This window comes from Callithrix jacchus, chromosome 2 (assembly GCF_049354715.1).
Source record: "Callithrix jacchus isolate 240 chromosome 2, calJac240_pri, whole genome shotgun sequence".
Taxonomy (NCBI): Eukaryota; Metazoa; Chordata; class Mammalia; order Primates; family Cebidae; genus Callithrix; species Callithrix jacchus.
Window position 1 is genome coordinate 147,293,547 of NC_133503.1, and position 11,339 is coordinate 147,304,885.

The 11,339-nt window shown below is 43.0% G+C and overlaps 1 protein-coding gene across 8 annotated transcripts in view; it reads right to left on the reverse strand.

Annotated features, from left to right (window-relative positions):
- The window catches only part of IPO11 (importin 11), a 221,033-nt gene extending 209,694 nt beyond the window's left edge, over positions 1-11,339 (reverse strand). For 4 of the 8 annotated variants that reach the window (XR_013532297.1, XM_078365461.1, XM_078365459.1 and 1 more), the window contains exons 1-2: positions 11,173-11,339; positions 9,543-9,605 (exon numbers count right to left, since the gene is read on the reverse strand). Coding sequence is in view for 3 of the 8 variants with exons in the window: in XM_078365461.1 (XP_078221587.1) it covers positions 9,543-9,599 (57 nt within the window). In the remaining 5 variants the exon portion in view is untranslated. Of the gene's footprint in view, positions 1-9,542; positions 9,606-11,125 lie in introns of all 8 variants that reach the window. The other 4 variants (XM_078365462.1, XM_002744924.5, XM_078365464.1 and 1 more) reach the window with 2 other exon arrangements.

The following is an 11,339-nucleotide window of genomic DNA, read 5'->3' on the forward strand; positions in this document are numbered from 1 at the left end:
TAAACCAGCAGGTGCAGAAAGTGCAGATATAGAGAGCTGACTGTATTTTTTTTTTTTTTTTTTTAATGAAAGATTTTGGCAGGGGCAATGGCTCACACCTGTAATCCCAATACTCCAAGATGCCAAGGCTGAAGGATCACTGATCCAGGAGTTTGAGACCAGCCTAGTCAACATAACAAGAACCTGTGGCTACAAAAATTTTAAATTAGCTTGGCATAATGGCACACACCTATAGGCCCAGCTACACAGGAAGCTGAGGCAGGAGGATCACTTGTGACCAGGAGGTCCAGGCTACAGTGAGCCATGATTGTGCCACTGCCTTCCAGCCTGGGTGACAGAGCAAGACCCTGTCTCCAAAAAAAAATTTAAAACTTCACCAAATGACACTATTAAGAAAGTGAAGATGGTCAGGCACAGTGGTGCACACCTATAATCACAGCACTTTGGGAGGCCAAGGCGTGCAGATCACGAGGTCAAGAGATCGAGACCATCTTGGCCAACATGGTGAAACCCAATCTCTTAAAAAAATTAAGTAAAGACAACCCACAGAATGAGAGAAAATAGTTGCCAACCATACACCTGATAAGGGAATTGGATTTAGAATACACAAAGAACTTTTATACAACCCAATAATAAAAAGATAAATAACCCAATTTAAAAACAGGCAAAGGCTTTAAATAGGTGGTTAAAGTAGATGCTGAAATGATCAATACGTATATGAAAAGATGCTCAACATCATTAGCAATTAGGACAACACAAAACAAAACCACATGAGGCTGGGCGAGGTGGCTCACACCTATAATCCCAGCACCTTGGGAGGCCGAGGTTGACGGACTGCTTGAGCCTCAGGAGTTCAAGACCAGCCTGGGCAACATGGCAAAACCCCATCTCTATTAAAAAATACAAATTAAGGCCGGGAGTGGTGGCTCATGCCTGTAATCCTAGCAGTTTGGGAATCCAAGGTGGGTGGATCACCTGAGGTCAGGAGTTCAAGGCCAGCCTGGCTATCATGGTAAAACCCCATTTTATTATTTAAAAAAAAAAATACAAATTATATTTAAAAAATGAAACCACAATTATATCATACCCACTACTACTGCTATAATCAAAAAGATAATGATCTGATCAATAGTGTCCAGCTTTTTAAAAAAAGATGATGAGGCATCGGTAAGGAGAAACTGCAACCCTCATGCATTGCTGGTGCGAATGTAAAATGGCCACTTTGGAAAAGTCTGGTAGTTCCTCAAAATGTTAAACACAGAATAACACATAATGTAGCAATTCTACCTTTGAACCTATACTCAAGAGAAATGGGTATGTCCATACAAAAATTTTAAACAAATGTTCACTGCAGCATTATTCATGATAGCCAAAAAATGACAACCACTCAAATATCCATCATGTGATAAATGGGTAAATAAAATGTGGTATTTTAGCCAGGCACAGTGGCTCACACGTATAATCCCAGCACTCTGGGAGGCTGAGGTGGGTGGATCCCCTGAGGTCCAGAGTCTGAGACCAGCCTGGCCAACATGGTAAAACCATGGTAAAAGCATCTCTACTAAAAATACAAATATCAATCGGACATGATGGCATGCACCTGTAATTCCAGCTACATGGGAGACTGAGGTGCCAGAATCACTTGAATCAGGGAGGCGGAGGTTGCAGTGTGTCAAGGTCACGCCACTGAACTCCAGCCTGGGCCACACAGTGAGACTCTTTCTCAAAAACTTAAATAAATAAAACAAAATGTGGTATTTCCATTCAATAAAGTATTATTTTGCATAAAAAGAAATCAAATCCTGTAACATACTAAAACATGAATGAGTCTTAAAAACATCACCCTAAGCAGAAGAAGCCAGTCAAATAAAACCCCATGTTGCATGATTTCATTTATATGAAATATAAAGGATGGGCAATTTTATAAAACAAAAAGTAGATAAGTGGTTGCCTAGGCTAGGGAACTGGCGGAAAATGTAGAGCAACTGCTTATAGGTCACTGTTTCTCTTTGGGATGATGAATATGTTTTAAAATTGATTGTAATGATGGTTGCACAACTGTGAGTAAACTAAAATCCATTGAATTGTACACTTTTTTCAGTGGGTGAATTACATGGACTGTGAATTATAGCTCAATAAAGCTGGGTTTTTTAAGTGCTTTGACCATGTAAATGTCAAAATCCACAAGAGATGGCCATGCATGGTGGCTCAAGCCAGTAATTTGAGCCCTTTGGGAAGTCTAGGTGGGAGGCAGCTTCAGTCCAGGAATTCATGGACAGTCTGGACAACATAGCAAGACCTCAATTCCATTAAAAAAAAAAAAAATTAGCCATTCCAGCTAACTACTCAGGAGGCTCAGTGGGGAGGAACCCAGGAGTTTGAGCTTATAAGTAAGCCAAGACTGTGCCACTGCACTCTAGCCCAGGCTACAGAGTGATACCCTGTCTCTAAAAAGAAATTTTTTTTTAATTTTTTAAAAATGTGGGCTAGGCATGGTGGCTCATGCCTGTAATCCCAGCACTTTGGGAGGCCGAGATGGGTAGATCACCTGGGGTCGGGAATCCAAGACCAGCCTGACCAACATGGAGAAACCCTGCCTCTACCAAAAATACAAAATTAGCCAGGTATGGTGGCGTATGCCTATAATCCCAGCTAGTCAGGAGGTTTGTGCCACCATTCCTGGCTAAATTTTTTGGTTTTTGATTGTGCCACTGCACTCTAGCCCAGGTGACAGAGTGAGACCCTGTCTCTAAAAAACATTTTTTTTCCTCTCCTAGCCAACAGGATAGAAAAAATTTTTGTAAAAATACAAAAATTACCTGGGCATGGTGGCGTGTGCCTGTAGTCCCAGCTACTCAGGAGGCTGAGGCAGGAGAATCACTTGAACCAAGGTGGCAGAGGTTGCACTGAGCCAAGATCATGCCACAGCACTCCTGCCTGGCGACAGAGCAAGACTCTGTCTCAAAAAAGAAAATAAAATTTTTTTTTAAATTTTTTTAAAAATGTGGGCCAGGCATGGTGGCTCATGTTTATAATCCCAGCACTTTGAGAGGCTGAGAACCACTTGAACCCAGGAGGAGGAGGTTGCAGTGAACTGAGATCCCACCATTGCACTCCAGCCTGGGCAACAAGAGTGTTTTGAAGCTCCATCTAAAAAAAAAAAAAAAAAAAATTTTTTTTTTTTTTTTACTTATATAGGCCAGGCATGGTGGCTCACCCGGTAATCTCAGCACTTTAGGAGGCGGAGGTGGGAGGATCACTTGAGCTGAGGAGTTCAGGACCAGCCTCGGCAACATAGTAAGACTCTGTCTCTTAAAAAAAAAAAATGTAGCTATAATTTCTACCGTATTTGATGTTAACTCAGGGCCAAAAAGATCAAGAAATTAAAGCAAGGTGAAAGAACATAAGACTCGACACAAGACAAGGAGGTTCCAAAGATGCTAGTGTGTACTACAACATCTGGATTCAAATGGGTACAGCAACATCTGGATTAATTTCAGTTTCTCAGCAGAAGTCTTTGGCAGTTTGGATAAGAAAATACTTCTCTGTGCATGCATTGTAGGTTGTTTAGCATCTCTGTCCCTGCATACTATATGTTATTAACACTTCACAGAGATTAATTAAAGATGCTTCCATATACTTCCCAAACACCTTCAGCTAAAAGAACCACCAGGGTTACTGATGTTATTCCCTATGACACCAGTCCCCAACCTTTTTAGCACTAGGAACTGGTTTCATGGAAGACAATTTTTTCATAGATGGGGCGGGGCAGTGGGAGAGGGGTCAAGGACAGGGGAGGATGGTTTCTGGATGAAACTGTTCCACTGCAGATCATCAGACATTAGTTAGATTCTGACAAGGAGTGCGCAACCTAGATCCTTTGCATGTGCAGTTCACAACAGGGTTGGAGCTTTTACAAGGATCTAATGCTGCTGCTGATCTGACAGGAGATGGACCTCAGGTAGTAATGCTCACTCACCCGCAATGCTCAACTCCTGCAGTGTGGCCCAGTTCCTAACAGGCCATGGAATGACTGATGCTGTCCATGGCCTGAGGGCTGCAGACACCTGCCCTATGACACTTCATGCAGACTGTCAAAAACTGGTTTGTTTAGGAGGAAAAAATGTACAAAAATATATGTGACATCAAAGAGAGGCGCTATTTGCTTGCTTTCTCTTCCCTATTCCTAAAACATCAAATCTACTCAAGAGTTTCAGAGGACCTAAACTCTGCTTGGTGTTTCCAAAAAACCTGCAAACTCCTGCTTGTTAGAAATGTCTTTGGAGGGAGCCGTGGCTCGGGCCTGTAATCCCAGAACTTTGGGAGGCCGGGGTGGGTGGATCACCTGAGGTCAAGCGCTCGAGACCAGCCCCTGGCCAACATGGTGAAACCCTGTCTCTACTAAAAATACAAGAAATGAGCCGGGTATGGTGGTATGCGCCTGTAATCCCAGCTACTTGGGAGGCTGAGGCAGAAGAATCATTTGAACCCAGGAGGCAGAAGCTGCAGTCAGCCGAGATTGCGCCACTACACTCCAGCCTAGGCGACAAGAGTGAAACTCCATCTAGCAAATAAAATAAAATAAGTTGAATAGTCTGCAGTGCCACCTGATGGTAAGAAGTACTACATTCCAAAGAGTATGTTCCAAGCAATCTTTCCCCTCAAAAAGGGCTGGGGGAAGCAAGGAACTATAGAATTCTCAATGACCATTTGGGCAAGACAACCATCTTGCCCAAATGTAACAGGGATTACAGGGTTCAAGAGTATAGGGCTAAGAATGCTGAGCTCGTGAGGGAAAGAAATGATTGGGCACCTAGAGAGTAATGCAATGCAAGAAAGATGAGATTCAAAACATAAAAACCTCACCTTGAGGCAAAATATGAGACCTAAGAACTTCTTTACAGCACTGCTTCCACTTCTATAGTTAAATATTTCATCACTCTACCAAAAGAAAATTTGAGGCAAAGACATGGATGTGTTTTTGAGTTCTAGTCAAAGTAAATATGAAGCAATTTTTTTAATATAATAATAAAGGCAATGTCTAACATAAAGGAGACTAGGCATACAAGAATAAGGAGACAAGGAATAACTTGTCTGTACATCCTAGTCTATAGTAACAGACTTGGAGACATGTATCCATCTTTAGTGAAAGATATATAAAATTTATCTTATCCTTCCCTTGTACAATTTGTTCCCTCTGGTTGGAAAGCTCCAGTCTCTAGATAAAAGCATGTCCTTACTCTTTGATGGCATTCCATTCTGCTCAAGTTGTCCTCTTTTTAAAGAGGTCTCCACTAACTGCCAAACTAAAACAGCTCACTCCTCAACCCAGAATCTCTATGTTCCCTATATCCTTCTTAATTTTTCTGCATAATACTATTAACTAGGCCGGGCGCGGTGGCTCACGCCTATAATCCCAGCACTTTGGGAGGCCGAGGCCAGTGGATCACGAGGTCAAGAGATCGAGACCATCCTGGTCAACAAGGTGAAACCCCGTCTCTACTAAAAATACAAAAATTAGCTGGGCATGGTGGTGTGTGCCTATAGTCCCAGCTACTCAGAAGGCTGAGGCAGGAGAATTGCTTGAACCCAAGAGGTGGAGGTTGCGGTGAGCCAAGATTGTGCCATTGCACTCCAGTCTGGGTAACAACAGCGAAACTCCATCTCAAAACAAAGAAAGAAACAAACAAACAAAAACTATATGAATACTGTTCATAGTACTGTACTGTTAATAGCTCACTGTACTGTAAACACATACATTTTAAACTATAAAATATATGTGTTGGCTGGGTATGATGGCTCACGCCTATAATCCCAGCACTTTGGGAGGGCAAGGTAGGTGGATCACTTGAGGTCAGGATTTCAAGACCAGCCTGAACAACATAATAGAACTCCGTCTCCACTAAAAATACAAAAATTAGCTGGGCATGGTGGCAGATGCCCATAACCCCAGCTTCTCGGGAGGCTAAGACAGGAGAACTGCTTAAACCTGGGAGGCAGAGGTTGCAGTGAGCCAAGATCGCGCCACTGCATTCCTCTAGCCTGCGCAACAAGTAACACTCCATCCCCCCCAAAAAAATTAATAAATAAAATAAAATATATGTGGCTATAGTACAGACTCCCTTGATTAGTATTTAAAGACCAGAAACTTCAATTTGTTCAAAGCTATATTCTAGTATCTAGAAGAGTACCTGGCACATACCAAAGTGATGAATAAATACTTGTAAAATAAATGAATTCAATAAATTCAATAAATAAATCTCAAGTTCTGCTTATAGTTCATTGTGTAAAGCCACAAAAAGTACTCAAATCTTTGATTTTTCAATCCTACCTGGTCTAAACTCAAGTATGTAACATTCCACCTTCTTTTCAGCCCCCTAGTAATTCAGCTTGCACTCACAGTATTCAATAATGAAGCAGCCTCTACTGGTCAGAAACTACTTTGAGAGACAAAAAATAAGTGAGTCTTTCAATCAAGTCTAAAGAGGAAAAAACACAAACAGCAATTATAATATAGTATAAAAGCTATGATAGACTACCACGGAGGACGGTTAAGAGGAGAACCTAACTCAGTCTACAGAGATTGAGGCTTCCATCCAGGTGCAGTAGTACATGCCTGTAATCTCAGCTACTTGGGACGCTGATGCAAAAGGATCACTTGAGGCCAGAAGTTTGAGATCAGCCTGAGCAACACAGCAAGACTGTCTCTTAGTCTTTTAAAGAGATAGAGAATGAGGCTTCCCAGAGGGGAAGAGGGCAGTGTTTGAAATAAGTCCTATAAGTAGAGTAGGAGTTACCCAAATGAATGCCTGTTATAGGGCGTCTGTCAGACAGGTGATGGATATATTCTAGGCATATAAAGGCCTGAACTTTTAAAGACATCCTAACACTCTTGAGGAATTGAAAATAGTTTGCCACGACACAAGAACGTGAAGGAAGTGGTCCAGAATGTGAACATAAGGTGAAAACAAGAAGTGGGCAACGTCCAAATCATTAAGGTCCTTATTTTTTTTTTCCTCAGACAGAGTTTCATTCGTGAGTCCCAGGCTGGAGTGCAATAGCACAATCTTGGCTCACTTGCAACTTCCGCCTCCTGGGTTCAGGCAATTCTCCTGCCTCAGCCTCCTGAGTAGCTGGGATTACAGACATGCACCACCATGCCCAGCTAATTTTTGTGTTTTTAGTAGAGATGGGTTTCTCCATGTTGGTCAGGCTTGTCTCAAACTCCTAACCTCAGGTGATCTGCCAGCCTTGGTCTCCCAAAGCACTGCGATTACAGGTGTGAGCCACTGCACCTATAGTCCCAAAACTACATACTTTGGATTTTAATCTGAAGGTGTGCACGAAAGGACTGCAGAACACCAACACAATCTGTCTTGAGGAAAAGGCAGGGTGGAGAGGAATGGTCTGCATCCTTGGAAACAAAGAGTTAATTTACAAGGTTTACAAAAAGTCCAGATGATAAATGATAATCTGAGCCAGTGTAGTAGCAGTAGGGAAAAAGAAGTAGATGAAAGAATTCAAACAAGATTTGATAAATAAGTAAACAGTTGAAGGCCAGGCGCTGTGGCTCACACCTGTAATCCCAGCACTTCGGGAGGCCTAGGCCTGAAGTCAAGAGTAAAGAATTCAAACAAGATTTGATAAGTAAATAGTTGAAGGTCAGGAGCAGTGGCTTACGCCTGTAATCCTAGCACTTTGGGAGACCTCATCTCAGGTCCGGAGTTGGAGACCAGCCTGATCAACATGGAGAAACCCCGTCTCTACTAAAAATACAAAATTAGCCAGGCATGGTGATATACGCATATAATCCCAGCTGCTTGGGAGGCTGAGGCAAGAGCCAAGAGTGCACCACTGCACTCCAGTCAGGAGACAAGAGTGCAGGGGAAAAAAAAGAAAGAAAAAGAGACAGCAGCGATGCATGTACACACAGGGATGACCACAAGAAGAAGCAGCAAGAAGGTGGCCATCTGCAAGCCAAGGATGGAGGTCTTACAGGAAATCAATCTTATCTGAACTTTGATCTTGGACTTCCACCCTCCAGAAATCCCATCTCTACTAAAAATACAAAATTAGCCAGGCGTGGTGCCACATGCCTGTAATTCCAGCTACTCAGGAGGCTGAGGCAGGAAAATTATTTGAACCCAGGAGGCAGAGGTTACAGTGAGCCTAGATCGCACCATTGCACTCCAGCCTGGGCAACAAGAGGAAAACTCCATCTGAAAAAAAAAAAAGAGTAAAAAGGGGGCCTGTTATTCCATTATTTTGGGAGGCCAAGGTGGATGGCTAACCTGAGGTCAGGAGTTCAAGACGTGTCTGGCTGAAATGGTGAAACGCTGTCTCTACTAAAAATATAAAAATTAGCCAAGAGTGGTGGCAGGCATCTGTAATCCCAGCTATTCAGGAGGCTGAGGCAGGAGAATCGCTTGAACCCCAGAGGCAGAGCTTGTAATGAGCAGAGATCGCACCACTGCACTGCAGCATGGGTGAAAGCGAGACCCCATCTCAAAAAACAACAACAACAAAAGTACAGCGAGACCCCGTCTCAAACAATAACAACACTAACAACAAAATAAAGATGGAAGGTGGTTGGCCAGGTGCGGTGGCTCACACCTGTAATCCCAGCACTTTGGGAGGCCGAGGCAAGCAGATCACTTGAGGTGGAGAGTTCAAGACCAGCCTGACCAACCAACATGGAGAAACCGGATCTCTACTAAAAATACAAAAAATTAGCAGGGCGTGGTGGTAGCCTGTAATCGCAGCTACTTGGGAAGCTGAGGCAGGAGAATCTCTTAAACCTGGAGGTGGAGGTTTTGGTGAGGTGGTGAGCCAAGATCATACCATTGCACTCCAGCCTGGGTAACAAGAGTGAAACTCCACCTCGAGGTGGGGAGAAAAAAGGAAGGAAGGTGGTGGATTAATGCCACCATGTTAAACAGGTACAGTAAACAGGGACACTCAGGATTGTTGGGCTGTCTGTCCAGTACCCAGTAAACATTTGTTACTGAATGAACGCCTGTCATTCATGAACATTAGTCCATTTTTAATATAGCAAGCTCTGACAGTAACCAGCAAAAGAAAAAGCACTGGAATGAGTCAGAACCTGAGTTATAAATCTAGCGTATGACCTTATGCAAGTCACTTACCTTTCTAGGCCTCAGTTTCATCAGACTGGATAATCAGTTTAAGATTACCTTAGATTAAAGTAAATGATGCTATAATTTTTCATACAGCTGTGTGCATTACCTCAGTGTTCTTCCACTGTTACCAACCAATGTAGTGCATCTCAAGATTCACTGAACATTCCTTTAATCTAGTTATCTTGTTAAAAATGCAGATTTTGATTCAGCAGCTCTAGACTGAGCCTCAGATCATGCATTTCTAACCACAACTTAGCTCTTCATTCAATAACAAATGTTTACTGGGTACTGGAGTAGCAAGGATAAAGAACCGGATGCAACTTAAGCTCTGCAAAGCTTGTAATCGTGGACTTATCTGTAATCAGTCTGATAGTCAGAAAACCAAAGACACTACAGACTCACATTTGCACTAAATGTGCTTTGCCATTCCTTAAATGCTCTGAAATTAACAGTCCCCATTTGAAGCTGATAAAGAAAGGAAAAAATATTACCATCAGTAACACTGAATTAGAAGTGAGGTTAAATACACACACACATAGGTACAAACATTTAACACAAAGGTCAAAATCCAACTAGCCAAACATTCCCTTACCCAAAATTTGAATATTTTTATCACTGGGGAAAAAATTGTTTCTGGAAAAAAAATCTTAAGTGTATTTTAATAATCACATGCCTATAAGGATCATTCTGCATTCTGGTTTGATTCCAAAAGTAAATATATTCTAACCTAACAAAATCTGAAGCTTTTTCTACTAGAGATCAAATAATCTTTACATATTTGTTTAAAACCTCTAACATATTGCCACAGCCAAATGTGTTTGTGGTGAAAATTCTCTTGGCTTTAGGAAGTGCAACTAGTGCAGAGACCACCCTCCTACCCTGGGACTATAATATACGGCCACAAACCACTATTACATGTAAATTGTTTCTACTGTACCCTGTGCTAGGTTACAGCAGAAACAGAGAAAATACCAGTCCTATCATAAGCAATAGGGAAAATTTTTCCAATTTCACCGAAATTTTCCTCAGTGATGAAAGATGTAAAAGGTGTTATGCAATGGATGTCTCCTATAGAAGAGTCACCCTGCCCTTAATATGAAGCTTCTCTACTGAACAGAGAAGTTTGAAATAACATGAAAATGGAGGAAGAAAATTCCTATCCGAGGACGGAGGTGGGAGGGAGCATTATGGCTGCAAACTGCTCTTCCTTACTTCCTTCTGAAGAATCACCGAAATCTGAAGGGCACTACCAGACTACAACTGAGCTCATTTCAATTATGGAGGGGAGGAGATATGTCAACTGCAACCTTGGTACTAGTAGGTAATTTATCATTCCTTGCTATTTAGTCAAATCACTTTCAGGTAGGAGTACTTCTCTCATTCACCACCATGTCACAAAATAATAAAGAAAAATGACAAATGCGATGAGCCAAAGTAGTTTTGCTGAATCATAAATACCCCCAAATATAAATCTGCAGGAGTCGCTGAGATTGAGAATTGGCGGCCATACCTCTCCATGAAGCTCATCTCTATTAATGGACAACCACCTTCACTTTTTCATTAAAGGCATGTAAGGGTCTAATGTTTAAAGCTATTACAGTATTGCTATTATCAACAAAGTCCTGTGCGCAGTAATAATGCACAATGGTCTTATACTCGAGATAACCACTTTATCTCAAAATTTGCACCAGCTATCCTCCAAGGGCAAATGCATCACCCAGGTCCGCAACCGTGACCACGATAGGTACCCTCTGCTCTGCTCAGCCTAGCATACAGCGCCCTCCACTCCGCACCCTGATTGCTCCGCTCCCGCTTCCATGCTGCCCACTCCCGGGCTGCCTCGGCCAGCCCCCAGCTCCCCGGGTTCCTAAGGTTACGAAAACAGCCAAGCCTACAGGCCGCCCTTGCCTCGCTACTGGTATCCCTCATCTCCCGATAGCCCCACGTTCCTCCCTCGCCTCTCAGATCTCGGGTGCCCAACTCACTCCCTTCCACTCGCGCGCGCTCTGTGGCTCTCGGACCGGGGCCTCACCGTTTGGTTCGGTCGGGAATTGCCCGGCCCTCCCGCTCCCACTTCCCAACACGAAGTGGCGTCGGTTGGTCCCGCGCCCCACGCTGCCAGTCCCCACGCCGCCGCCTACTGATGCCGAAAGCGGCTTCTAGGAACACGCCATGTTTAGCGTCGCTGCTCCAAAAGAC